We start from the raw sequence: 14,124 nt of genomic DNA, 5'->3' as shown, positions 1-14,124 counted from the left end.
TTCTCCTGCCTCAGCCTCCCGAGTAGCTGGGACTACAGGCGCCCGCCACCTCGCCTGGCTAGTTTTTTGTATTTTTTTAGTAGAGACAGGGTTTCACTGTGTTAGCCAGGATGGTCTCGAGCTCCTGACCTCGTGATCCGCCCGTCTCGGCCTCCCCAAGTGCTAGGATTACAGGCTTGAGCCACCGCGCCCGGCTGTTCTTTCTTAAAACCTTAAGCTAACTATAGGTCATCATTCACATGCCAAAAATCCAGCTATGGCTTCTTTTTCAGAATTAACCATGAACCTCTTATCCCTGGGCCCATTCCTACTCTCCAGCCTTAACCTTCTTCCCTTCTGCCACTGCCATCAAGAACCCGGCCGTCCAACTCTACTAACAGTAAACATTTAAACTGGTCTTACTGTACGCTCTGCAAAAAGTGTCATTTTCATAATAGTCGCTTAAAGTAAGTGTTCACATTATGCCCTTTCTACAGATTGGGAAACTGAGGCACAGGGAAATTAAGTAATTGCCCAAGGAGGAATCCAGGCTGTCAGGTTCCATAGTGTGTGTGTGTATGTGTGTGTGTTTTGATACAGTGTCTTGCTCTGTCATCCAGGTTGGAGTGCAGTGGTGTGATCTGGGCTCACTACAGCCTCAACCTCCCAGTCTCAAGCAGTCCTCCGCCTCAGCCTACTGAGTAGCTGGGACCACAGGCATGCACCACCATGCTTGACAATTTTTTAATTTTTTTTCCTTATAGAGATGGGATCTTGCTATGATTTTCAGGCTGGTCTTGAACTCCTGGATTCAAGCAGTCCTCTTTCCTTGGCTTCCCAAAGTGCTAGGATTATAGGAATGAGCCTCTGCACCCAGCCTCAGAGTGTGTGCTCTTAATTGCTACACTGTGCCGCCACTTGGCAATGTCACGGCCACTTGCTCTTACCTATGCAATCCTAGCACGCCTTTCCTTCTCCTGCTTCATGCTACTGAGCACTCTTTGTCATCCCACAGAATTCACTTCAGCCATTTGAGAAAAGCCTTTCCTGACTCTTACAGAGAGGTTATGCACCTCTTTCCTGTGCTTCCATAGCAGCCTGTACCAACATGACATTTCTCATTGCATTATGACTGCAACATCTGGGCACATCTCTCTAGGGCACTCAGCTCTGTGGGGGCAAACTGTTTCTTATTCAGTTTGTATTCCCAGTTTAACACATAAGCGTTAGCACACAGCAGATACTCAGTAAATGTTTTTCAGCTGAGTAAGGGAAAAATGGATCTTCTAGCCATAAAGTTTTAATAGTGTTGATGTAAACCAGAAGGAACATTTCAAAGAAATTATGTAATTTTCAATACAAAAAGATATACCTTTGATCTGTAACTCACAAAAATAATGTATTTTTCTGAAACAGTATACGAATGCTTAATTAACTATTTGATTAAATGGCTGAGTACCCTGGGCCAGTAAAGCAAAGTTTCACTAACTCCTCTAATATTCTTAATGGAAAACCTAAAGAGCTGACAGATAGCAGTAAATGAAATGTGGGTTGCTATCTCAGACCATCACAAATCACCTCTTAAAACAATGAACTTCTTATCATCACTTAACTTGAAATACTTTCAAAGATGAAGGCAAAAGGTAATAAAGAAGTAGCGGGATAGGGTTGTACGCTTAGTATAAGAGAAATACACAGCAAGTCATCATAATACTTTAGTTAGTAACAGTGACTTTTCTAAGGTTTCAGTTGATGGTTATTCATCTACTACTTAATTCTTTCAACAACCTAAATGAAAAGTCACTGCTTTTAAAATAACGTATTGTCATAACTCTGTACATTAAAACCAATAAAACTTTTTTCTTTCTTTTTTTTTTTTTTTTTGAGACGGCGTCTTGCTCTGTCACCCAGACTGGAGTGCAGTGGTGTGATCTCAGCTCACTGCAACTTCCGCCTCCCGGGTTCAAGCAATTCTCCTGCCTCAGCCTCCTGAGTAGCTGGGACTATGCAGGTGCATGCCGCCATGCCGAGCTAATTTTTTGTATTTTAGTAGAGACGGGGTTTCACCCTGTTGTCAAGGCTGGTCACAAACTCCTGAGCTCAGGCAATCTGCGCACCTCAACCTCCCAAAGTGCTGAGATTACAGGTGTGAGCCACCGCGCCCGACCACATTAAAGCTTTTAATGTGCTAATCTGAGTGGTTATTGATGATTGTAAGATCAAGTTCGGTTGTTTTGTAGTTATTACATTTAATGGAAATGACCATTAGCACAGCAATGCCTTGTGTTGGATTATTCACTATCCTGTTAGTGTCCTTTGTTTTCACTTTGATAATATGATTGCCTTTTATTGAGTAGAAAGGACTAGTGTGCTCAAGGATTTATTGATTCGTAGTTGAGACCAAAAAGAGAAAGAGAAAAAAGAAAAGAAAAACCTTTAGGAATCCCTTTGAACATTTAAGATAATTTTACAATCTACATAGCTATTTGACACGAAGGCAAAGGAGATTTATGTATATTGGTTAATACTTTTAATTAGCATTTATTGTAAATTAGATATAATTTTATATAAAAAGAAACTAACAGCTGTTTCCTTATTTTGATTGTTAATTGTTTACCATTTTATGCATTTGGTTGTCAAGCATTGTCACTTCTGGAATGCTTAATTTATGTCAGCTAAATACGTGGAGAGTTGATGGTGGCAGTGTACTGCCATGGATAAATACTGAGCAGTGAATAGGAGATCTGGTTTCCAGACTCTGGAAGGACTCCATCTAGCAAGACCTTAGATCATGACTTAGCACCTTTGAACTTAGTACTTACTCAGATTGGAGATAAGAAACAAATATTTTTACAATCCATTTACACGCAATGCTTTATGATAATAATATAATCATAAAATTTTGCTTATATTTTTGTAATTCATCTAGCATTGAAAAAGAAAAAACTTAGCATATTACAAAACAGAACTAAGTGGAAAGAGGAAAGGTCAGACAATGCTTAATTTTTCTGTACCAGTACCATTGTTTTGCAAGTATTTGTTTTCAAGAATACTTATCAAAAATTTCCTGGCTGACTTTCTTATCAGCCAGAAAGACTTCTCTGCATTTCTTACTTAGTGATTTAAAGTGTCAGTGAAGTGGCTAAAATTTTAGTTTAAAAGATTGGCTTTAACAAATTTGCATTTTTGTTGCCCAGGAAAACATAACTTCAGATTGCAATATTCAAGAAAGGGAGAAAGGTACTTAGTTACCCTCAAATAAGAAAACTAACTGTTAGTATAAAAATACAATTTTTATATTATTTTTAAAATATTATTAAGCACCAAATGAAAAAAAATCTAGGTTAATAGTTGGGTTCTGTTTTGAAAGTATTGTTCCATTAGTTTGAATTGTTCTGAATTAAAAATTCTGAATTCATTTGCAGTTTTACCTTGGGAGTTCACCCACAACATAAGTAAATATCTAACAGCATAACTTTATTATTATTATCTATGAAATTAAGTAACAATGATATTTTTAACCCAAACCAAGTTTATCAAGATGAAAGGAAAAAAATACCTAATCCTCAAATTAGATAGCTACAGCATGTGGTATGCAGTTACTGCCAAGAAAATCAGTGTTAACTTTCCATATACAAAACCTGACAAATTATAGATAAACCAGTACCTTGATACCATTCTCTAGGGGCTGATGCTGAAGTGGGAAAGGCAGGTCAAAGCTAAGACAAATGAAAAATGTTACAGGTTAAGTCAGGATGTTGTAAAATACTCCTTCGACCCCTTTGGTTTGACTTCATTCTTAAGAAGTTTGATATCCAGAGGAAAAAAGAAAATTTTAGGTTATAACTTCCTAGAGAGTGTTTTAGCACATTTTAGAGCCCTTTGTTTATCCTGATTTCTAACTTCACAAATTGTATTCTTTTTATCCTCTATCCTTCTATATATACAGTAAACTACTGTGAAGATTGGTTTCTTTACTCATATCCCATTGATTTAACCTATTAGTGTGAAGGATAATAAAACCTTTGTTGTTTTTAATATTAAATTCAAGCTGTTAATATTTCCCCCTGAAATACTAGTTTTATTCAAAATTTGTCTTTTTTCCCAAGCAGTCTTTTTTCTTTATACACCTATTAGGTTCCTCTTCCCTATCTTTGGCATCACGATAAGATTTTATTTGGAGATAACATGGAAAGGAAAGCTTTTTTCATAATCATCAGTGATGTGACATTGTGCATCAGTAGACAGCAGATGCTGAAGGGGGGATGTGGTTAAAAACCCCCACTTTTGGAAATCAATTTTTTACTTACCAGGGACTTTCTCACTCGGTGCTTCAAGGCTGTCGGCCAAGAGTATAATCTGCTGTTTTTAGACAAACCTTTGCCAATCACTTAAATTTTGCAGTTACACTTACATAGTATGTTTCAGTCGAATTTCAATCCAAAGAGTATTTAGTCATGATACAGTATCATATTTGAAAGATCATTAGCTATGTTAAACTTAAGTATTGTACCAAGAACCTTGGATAAACAGTTTAAATTTATAGCCAACCGATACCTCCAAAAGGGCTAAGTGTTCACTGTGTTTATTATTGCTCCATTTCAATTGTTTTAACTCAATATTTAAGTTTATCCATTTTGCTAGACATTATGCCTTCTTTTTATAATTTCTTGACCCTAGAGTCCACCCACCATCTCCAGTTAATGATAAGGAACCAATTATGTTATATTTAAAGTGTAAGGGGGAAAAAAACCCTGCGACAGTAGTATAGAATATTATAATATAGTAGTAAGAGAAAACTAAATATATGGCCAGTTTACATATTCAAACATTACAACCTTAATTTACCTAACAATCAAGAAAACTGAATCTTTAGTTGGGTCTAATATTAAGCAAATCAGTGAAAACTGTAAAACCATGGAGCAAAATTTTTGAAGTTTGGGGAAAGATTCCAGAGGCAGATATTCAAAATAATAAAACAACCAAGGAAAGTATGTGTTTACAAATTATTTTAGGAATGGCACTATTGCCCTTGAAAAGTCTGTTAAACTCCTCTTTTTCAGGATTGATGTAAAAATTAAATGAGATAATTGATGCAAGGCGTCTAACATAGTTTCTGCCCCAGAGTAAGTGCTTATTAGTAAATGTGAGCTATGGTTATAATCATCTACATTCTTGATTTTTCTAGCCTATCTGGTTATAGTGTTTAGTTTAATGCAGTTCCGGTAGTATTTACGAAATGTGTGGTGAAGGGAGCACACCAGTAGGCTTCACAGAGATGTCCAGCGCAGGGCTCCTATCCTCAAGGGTGGAAGTAAAGCAGATGTGTTAATAAATCTGAAGCAGAATGTGAGAGCAGTACAGTTCAGTGCAACACATTTCACTTTGAACATTATGAACTTCTGATGCGTTTGCAGCAGTTGTGTAAATGTTAAAACCACAAGTAATTATTCTTTCTCTTCTGTCACGCTCTCTCTAATTTATACTGTCTCAATATTTTTGTTTATAAAAGTGACTGAAAGAATGAGCGATTGTGTCAATAATGAAGACACCCCCTCATTTTTAGCAAAGAGACAGCCCCAAAATCTCAAGAAGTGAACAATTAAATGAGTCATAAATCTATCATTCATAGTTAAATGGAATTTTTTAAAGATAGTGTGGTTCAATAGCATTTTTATGGTGCAATTAAAAACTATCCCTTCAGTAAATCAGTACTCAAAGGAGAATGATATTTGGGTTTTTTATATATGTATGCTGGAAACATCAGATTGTCAGTTTCTTCCTTATTTGCAAATACAAGGATGCATGCTAAATCTCAGACATCTGGCTTTTGTAATGTAGTGGTAGCAACCTGCATTTTGGATTCAAATCAAAGCTCTCTTCCTTGCTGACAGGGTGATCTCAGTCAAGTAACGGAAACTTCTTAAGCCTCAGTTTCCTCATCTGTCAAAAGCTCGGATGGTGATGCCTAAATCCACATTACCGTTAGGACAAATGAGAAAGTCGTTTGCCAACACAAACCTACTTTATGGACTCTGAATCTTTGGAAAAGCAACTTAGTAATAAATAAAAATTCTTTACCTCTCCCTCATAATCCAGAGCTTACATAGGATGTGCTGTACGGTAAAAGCTCATTGTCTCATTGACAGACTGTTAATTTCTCTCTCTCTCTCTCTCTCTCTCACACACACACACACACACACACACACACAATCGCTGAACAAAACACAGCCCAAGAAACATCAAGGACAAATAGGCTAGATATGAAATTCCTGAAGCTTTGGTCTAGCATCAGGTGACATGGTCAAAGAGAAGAGACAGCTCTCTTTTTAGAACATCTGATGCCCCCGAACTGGTATGGCCAAGAATAGTTCTGGCTTTGGTGTAGTCTTGGGGTATTTCTCTAAGAATATACCACAGAATGCACTGAGGTTTCACAGGAGTTTTTTCATAGTCTAACATTATGCATTATTATATAATTTCCCTAAGAAAACCCCAGAAAAAGTGGAGCCTTTATTTTGTGTGTAAGAATCCCTAATCAGGAGTCTTTAGCAAGATAAGAATCAGAACTCTGATTTGCCCCCATTCTACATGAAGCATATTGAAATTTTCATCATTCCCAGATTTCTGACCCCTGAATATTTTGTGGTTGTCTTTTGTCTTAGAGCTATTCAATGTAAAATATCTTTTTTCTAAAAAAAAAAAAAAAAACCTGATGTTGATACACAGCAGCTGAGTAACTTATAGTTCCTAGCACATGTAACAAGGTTTCAGGCATTCAGTCTAGGTCTGAAGTCTAGAAGATCATATTTTTCCACTAATTTTTTTTTCAACTGTCACTTCCAGTACAGTAGGGGATTGTACGAGCAAGCTTACGATACACAATTTAAAGTGATTTTCAATAAAAAGATGTATGTTCATTTGAGGCATAAAACAGTATCCTAATATTGGAAACTAACTTTTAATCTTAAAACTAAAATATAAAATTAATTGATGATAGTGAGCATTATTATGTATGTGACATTTCCTGTCTAACAACCCAGTATGCTGTAACTGTTTTCAAAATAGCTTTAATTTTTTTAAAAAAGTGAGTAAAACATTTTGTTGAAATAAAAGCAGCAAATTGATACTTCAGAGGTCCAGCTATATGTTCAGCTTAATGTTTTCCTGTGGCAATTTGCTTCAAATCCCTCAAAATCAGATACTATTAACAAGTTACTAAATTATTTTTGTACATTTATATATTAGAAGTTATTTCCCAGATAACAACTAATCGCAGATACTAAAAAATACTAGACATTTCACTGTAACATTGGGTGTTTCTGTTAGAAGCTGGTCTCCTAAAGTGACTGTAATTAGGTAAACATCATTACCATTTGAGTATATTACAGGGAAGAACATTATTGATTTAAATATTACAAAATCTACTTTTAAAAGTATATTTAATCATCCACTCAAAATAACACACTGAAAGTTAAAGCAGCTACTCTGGTGTTCAGTTTAGCTAAACCCAGTATTTCCTACTTGTAAATATTTATTTATCCAGAAAGAGACCAGAAATGTGGTTTGAAACATCACCATTTTGTGCCTCCTTATGCAAATTCAGTGTCTTCTGAACCAGAACTACTATTTATTGTGCCCAAGTTACAACATGTCCCTCAAACTTGCACATCACCTCTGGCTTAGGACAACCTTGACTGTCCTGTCCCTAGTCTCACAAATCAGTCGTGTCCTCTCTTCATTTGTATCCCCATAATTTGAAAATGGGACTCGACATAGAAAGGCTTTCACTATCTCACAGCATGACCAGTTCTGAAGGAGCAGTGTAGTGTTGTACTTCAGGGCATGGACTCTGGACACACTACTTGGGCTTCAAATCATAGCTCCACCAGTTGATAGCTGTTTGACATTGAGCAAATTCCTGGACCTCCCTTTTCTTTGATTTTCTCATTTCTCATTTTTCATAGGGATACTATTAGTATTCCACAGGGTTATTCTTGTGAGGATTAAAAGTGCTTTACATCCATCTACAATAACTAACACTTACATAGAAGTTACAAGTGCCTGGTAATCTTCTGAGCAGTTAATGTGTATGCTTAATGTTGTGTTATTGGTAAATAATACTATACACTGTGTTTGCGATTGCTAATATTATTGGATGGTAAGATTGTCAATGACTGCCTCAGATGAGTACCTGAGAGCCTCTCATTCAGATTACTTTTATGCTTCTCTCACACTAGGGAAGTACTTCTATTGAGAAAACTAAGGCTCGTAGGGTTGAGGGAACTCTTAACAGAAACATCTTGAGTAGAACCTAGATTTCTCTGCCTTATCTCTTCTTGTCCCCAGCTTCTGGCTGCCTGTAAATCTTTCCCTCTGTGCTGCCTCATTCAGACATCATTTCTCATGTATTCTAGAGCAAGTCATTCTAACTAGCTTCTCTACAGCAGTCCAACCCCCTTTTGTCTCTCCACTGCCATCATTGTTCTTTTCCTAACACAAATTTAACAAAGCTAACAACTTGGGAGCTATCTTAGGTGCTCATTTTCTAGAGTATAAAGTTTGGTAAAAATTTAGTATAAAGCCTACAGTGTGAAGTTAACATAATCTGAGAGGTTCATGTTAGCCAAGCCTTCTTTTTCAACTTCGGAAAACTGTATGCTCCACAAGACCCAGTGTTTCATCTTCAGAGAATTCCCCTCCTTCTAAACTCCAAGATCTCTCTGTCCTGCATTCCTTCTGTCCACAAAGCATCTCTCTGAACCATCTGATAAATTCCTGTTCACTCTTAATAGCCACGCTGCCACCATTCTTTTTCCTAGGATATCATGCAGCTCATCTTTTGGTGAAAAGTTCTGTATGAGTAAATTCATATTGAGATTTATCTTGATATAAAGACAACCTGTGGCAGCAAGTACTCGTCAGTGTGGAAGCAAATATCAGAGACTTCAACTTTTCATTTTCATTAGGGAAAATGTCTGACTTGTTTGAGTCTGCCACTTGCAGTTAGCTAAGGTAATGTGCTGTGAAATGATTAACAGGTGCAACAGGTAGAAAAGTAGCTTTAATTAACCCTCTATAAACAAATTTAGTAGGTGGGCACTTACATGATTTCCTGGCTTTCGTGTTACATGGGTGATAAGCAGTTTGTCTCAATAGTGTACTTGGTCATCAGTTTGCAGTCATTATCTAAAATGTAAAATGTTCTCAAGTAGCATAAAGAGAAGAGACCCTTGACGTTTGAATTTAACCACTCATTACATTTTCAGTTCTCACCTCATTGTCCCTCAATAACTTACCTTTTAGTGCGTTTCCTGAATAATTCTTAATTTTTCTAGCATATTCTTTATATCTATTTGCAAAGCACCTGAAACATATAAAGAACTAGTACTCTGTGTATTATCACTGCCTCTAATTGCAGCAGAGTGGAGTGAATTCAGTGTGGGCTGAAGTTGTCTGAAAAGCATCATGAAAGAGTTGGAACTTCAGCTGATCCTTAAAAGATAAATTTGAATTAAACAGGAGAGCCAATACTGCCAGTTATTGAACTGCTAGAGCAAAGATTTGCATATATTCCAAGGACCATAAGGCAGGCTGTGGCCATTGGAAATTAGATTTCATAGATAGAGTGTGTCAACTGTAGACAGTTCTGAGAGCCAGGCAGGGCACTGACTCAACTGTGTTAAGCATTCATGTATAAAAAGGAACATGATGGAAGTAGCAGTTTAGAAAGACTTCCTTGAATGAGTTGGTTAGCATCACACAAATGCACAAAAGTTTGAATACAGCTTTAAGGAACTCCTCTGAAGGCCTGAAACTCCTCTTAAGGCCTGGTGAAGAACCCCTCAACTAGAGACCAGAGGCCCAGATGGAGAGTTGCTGAAATATTTATTCAAATGGTGATGAAAGCCAAAGCTAAGATGGTGGCAGTGGAAGTAGAGACAGGCATTTCTGAAGAAAAATGAACAAGATTTGGTATCTCATTGGATATGGAGATGGAAGAAGGAAGGGAAGATGATGGAAGATGACAGTTTGGTAAATTAAAAAATGGGTATTCCAATGACAGAATTAGCCATGGTCCATAGTGACTAGTTCTGTTTGTGCTTATTAGTCTTATATGCTTGTATTCATAATTGAAAGTCCTAGAAAAGAAAAAGGAACAAGTGAAGAAAACTCAAAATGCCTAAACATCCAAATAAAAGAAAGTTTCAGAACTTTGGGCTCAAAGAGAGCTACATGTTCAAGTGAGCTCTGTGAGACAAGGCAAAATGCCTTCCTCATAATATCTTAAGCCAGGAATATGTTCTTTGAATTTACTACTTCTTAAAATAGGAGTCAATAAAAAAAAAAATGCAGCAAGTGTTTGCTAGTTAACTGGGGAGAAAAATGTTTTTTCTCCTAACACCACATTCAAGTTCTATGTATTGACACTAATTTTAATATGAGTATATACAAACTTGTACCAGAAGAGGTAGATTCTACAATCCTTTATGTAAGTTAACTCATATATGCTTAAATTTGTTATTTTTATGTGAAACAATATTTTTAATCAAATGAAACTATAAAACAAACTGACTCTAAAGTTGGTCTGTACTTCATTTTCTTATAATCTATAATCAGGAAATCCATTCACTCCTGCTTTATAATTTTTGTGCCTTTAAGTGGTCAGAGGAATGTGACATCTGCATACAGTCACGTCTAAATTGATAATTGTCCAGGCAGAGGGTAATTTTAAAACATAGCATGAAAAAAGGTTGAATCTGTATATTAGAAGGTTGTTGAGAGGCGGTGTTTCCCACCTCCTGGACCCCTGAATTTAAATGCGACCATTCTCTTTGGTGAATTTATCTTAAGGTGGGACAACAGGCTCAACACAGGCCGCAGCGTTCTGAGTGAGGAGGAGGCTGCGGTTTCCCAGCCGGTTTAAATGCAGGCTCTTCTTAGCAGTAAACCACACGCATGTATTCATCATTGATTTTTCAAATGATAGGTTTCTATATCACTGGTTTAGGATCCACAGTCTTGCATTCCTGAATCTATATTATGCCCAAAGAATAACAATTTGGTGGCTGGAAACAGAAATGGTTATTATACGGCTCCAAAATGCTAGCTGGCACAATATGCTAGAAACAGCAGAAATTCACTAGCAAAAAGCAGAATTTATTTGTTCTTAAAAATAACTCAATGCTCCAAAAATATGAATTTAAAAGTGTCATCATGGTTCAAAATATTTTACATTTCAGTATGTAAACACCTTAAAATATGTGACTAATCTTCTAAAATGGCATAATTTCCAAATAACAGGAAATATTCCAAGAGAAAAGTAGAAGGCTTTTTAAATCATTTTTTTTAGTTTTGAGGTATTTATTGAATGAAAAACTATAATGTATGTTTACTTTTTTCCCCCTACTGCTGCCCTGAATAACTGTTTAAAATGTGGGCAAAAAGACATAGGCTTTGTTGAAATTTCTCAGAGAGTTTACTGTAGAAAATGCAAAAAAAAAAAAAAAAACTTTTCTCAAGGCCTCCGTGAGGCATTTCCATTTTCGCACACTGGCCCAGTGCTTGTCATATCACAGGACAACACATTTCACGAAGCAGTTTTACTTCCTTTTAGCAAAATAACTCCTCCATGCAAACCAGTATCGGCATCTACCGAGCTGGGGTTTTAGTTTCTTCTGATCTATTCAAGCTTCATTGCACTGCTTAACTGATCTTTTTTTCCCCCTTCTTTTGAAATTACCCAGCTAATTTTCCATTTGATTGTTTATATAAACCAGATCTCACACAGACTTAATAGATAAGTGACATATGTCTTCAGTGCGTCCATCTGACCTTCAACTGACAGCAAAGTATAGAGCAGAATGGACCTTGATGTTCTCATTCTCTTTTTATCCCGTAGAATCTATTAATTCAAACTAAGTTCATACCATATTCACAATAATGATTCAGGATGACACATTAAATATGAAACTCCTCTAAGCACTCCATTTTGTCAAGCATTTTTTTAAAGTGAACATACTCTCTTTTGTTTGTTTTTTTCTTCTAGTGAGAGAAGGTAAATGCATTGTTTCCTGTAACAGCTTTTGCCACGGAATACTGTTCAAATTTACTGTAAAGGAAATTTTGGCGTTTGTCATATTTATCAGCTTTAGAGAATTTGGCTAATTTTCCAGAAGTTTTCTTATAGAAGGGAATTTATATTCAGATTCAACCAACATTTCTTCAATGACTCCTGTGTGCTCAACACATGTTTTGGGGGTGTCCAGTTTGTTTTATTTTTTATTTTTTATTTTTTTTTACCCCAGGAGCTAGGATAATTTTATTCATAATCCAATTGACAGACTTAATCTTGTAGTTATTTGTTATATATTCAGCCTGTTTATTCATGCATAAAATGAGACAGGTAAATGAAGGGAATATGAAGAACAAATGTGCTTTATGCCGTGTGCCTCAAATATATTTTGCTTCTAAAGATGTTCCCATAAATATCTCCTCAAATATACCTTTGCCCTGCCTTCCCAGTTCCTCATGGCCTCTATCTCAGGCCATCAAGCTAGTCTCCAGACTGGTCCACACTAGCAAGTCTTACTAATTCCTGAGTATACCAATGCCAGTAGATCTTTCTGACCACTTAGAGGTCTGTGTCATACCTCTACTCTGAAACTTTCATTTCCACCGTATAAACCCAAGGCCTTTTATCCTGGAATTCAAGATCTCCACAAGCCAACACCTGCATCCCTCCAGAGTCTCTGACATCCCTCTCTTTTCATGGGTCCCCTTCTAAACAGGTTCCTCTCAGTACCCCTTACCAGGCTCTATAAACTCCTACCTCAGCCCTTTCCTACCGCTTCATCACAACAAGCTAGCAAGGATTGTTGAATCAGGTAGCTGATTTCTCTTATTCTCCCTTCGGAGGCAGTGGAGGAAGTCAGCAGATGTCTTTCTGAGTCCGCTGTCATGCCAGCTCTGCTGGCATTTGTAATCAACTCATCCCTACCTCTCTTGGTCATATTTTGAAATATGAAAAACGGAGACCTTGGCATATCCACTTTTCTGTTAGTAGGGTGCTGAACATCAGAGACCTAAGAAAACCCTTTCAGTCTTCCCATTCAATGGCTATTCCTGTGCCTTGGTGAATCAGCACTTTAGCAGGGGCATCATCACTTCATTTCAGCTCCAGGGAAGGAGTTTGCTTTCTGAAGTTCTGTGTGAGCAGGAAAGCAAGGGTTATACACTGAACTTAGTGAGGAGGGCAAAGTAGATGGAAGAGAAACCATAGAGAGAATTCACTCAGAGAAAAGCGGAACTGAACAGCAAAATGTGTAAGCAGCTTCCCCTCCTCCTGCATGTCCTAGAAATTACAGTCTTGCTGGTATGCCCTTTCTTCATTTAAGGACACACAGACACACAAAATAAAACCCAAACCAGTGAACTGAAAGAGTGAGTCACGCCAGCCAGGCCTCCGCCAAGCTAGTCAATTAAAGTGCAAGACCAGTTCTGTGCTTTTCTTAGACCCTGAACTACTGTCTGACTTTCTTCCTGAATATTTTTGATAGGAAAAAAGTATATGCTGATTTCTGAGCAAGTTGATGTATATTGGCTGTCTTCTCATAGAAAGTTTCTAATCTTCCTTCAGAAGACTATTGAATAATTAAATGGGTTACTTGTCCCATGGAGGTCAAATCAGTCATCCTATGGTTTTGCAGTGTGTGTCTTACCATTAAGCTTTTGCTTTTCTTCTCATGTTGTGTATTCTTGGGAAACATATTTGACCTAGATTTCTTCCTGAGTGCTTTATTGTTTTTTCTTAACAGGGAACGGGTATGGCAATCCCCGAAACTCACCAGGTCTGCTGGTCTCACCTGGTAACTTGAACAAGAATATGCAAGCAAAATCTCCTCCCCCAATGAATTTAGGAATGAATAACCGTAAACCAGATCTCCGAGTTCTTATTCCACCAGGCAGCAAGAATACGATGCCATCAGTGGTAATACAAAACTACATTTTAAATAAATGTTGATAATGTTTTGTATATGTTTTGCTGTTTTTATGTTTGTCTAACTTGATGGATTACTTACATTCTCCCAGAAAATGAACACATCAGTGCCATTGACAGAGCATTGCTTGTATTTAGCTATTATT

General features: G+C 37.0%; 1 protein-coding gene across 4 annotated transcripts in view; it reads left to right on the top strand.

Annotated features, from left to right (window-relative positions):
* The window catches only part of MEF2C (myocyte enhancer factor 2C), a 195,427-nt gene that overhangs the window by 160,558 nt on the left and 20,745 nt on the right, over positions 1 to 14,124 (top strand). For all 4 annotated transcript variants that reach the window (XM_011944249.1, XM_011944246.1, XM_011944248.1 and 1 more), the window contains one exon: positions 13,797 to 13,969. In XM_011944249.1, coding sequence (XP_011799639.1) covers positions 13,797 to 13,969 — 173 coding nt within the window. The remainder of the gene's footprint in view (positions 1 to 13,796; positions 13,970 to 14,124) is intronic.

Source organism: Colobus angolensis, unplaced genomic scaffold (genome assembly GCF_000951035.1).
Source record: "Colobus angolensis palliatus isolate OR3802 unplaced genomic scaffold, Cang.pa_1.0 Scaffold23, whole genome shotgun sequence".
Taxonomy (NCBI): domain Eukaryota; kingdom Metazoa; phylum Chordata; class Mammalia; order Primates; family Cercopithecidae; genus Colobus; species Colobus angolensis.
Note: the sequence above shows the minus strand (reverse complement) of the source record. Positions and strands in the feature narration are given on the sequence as shown.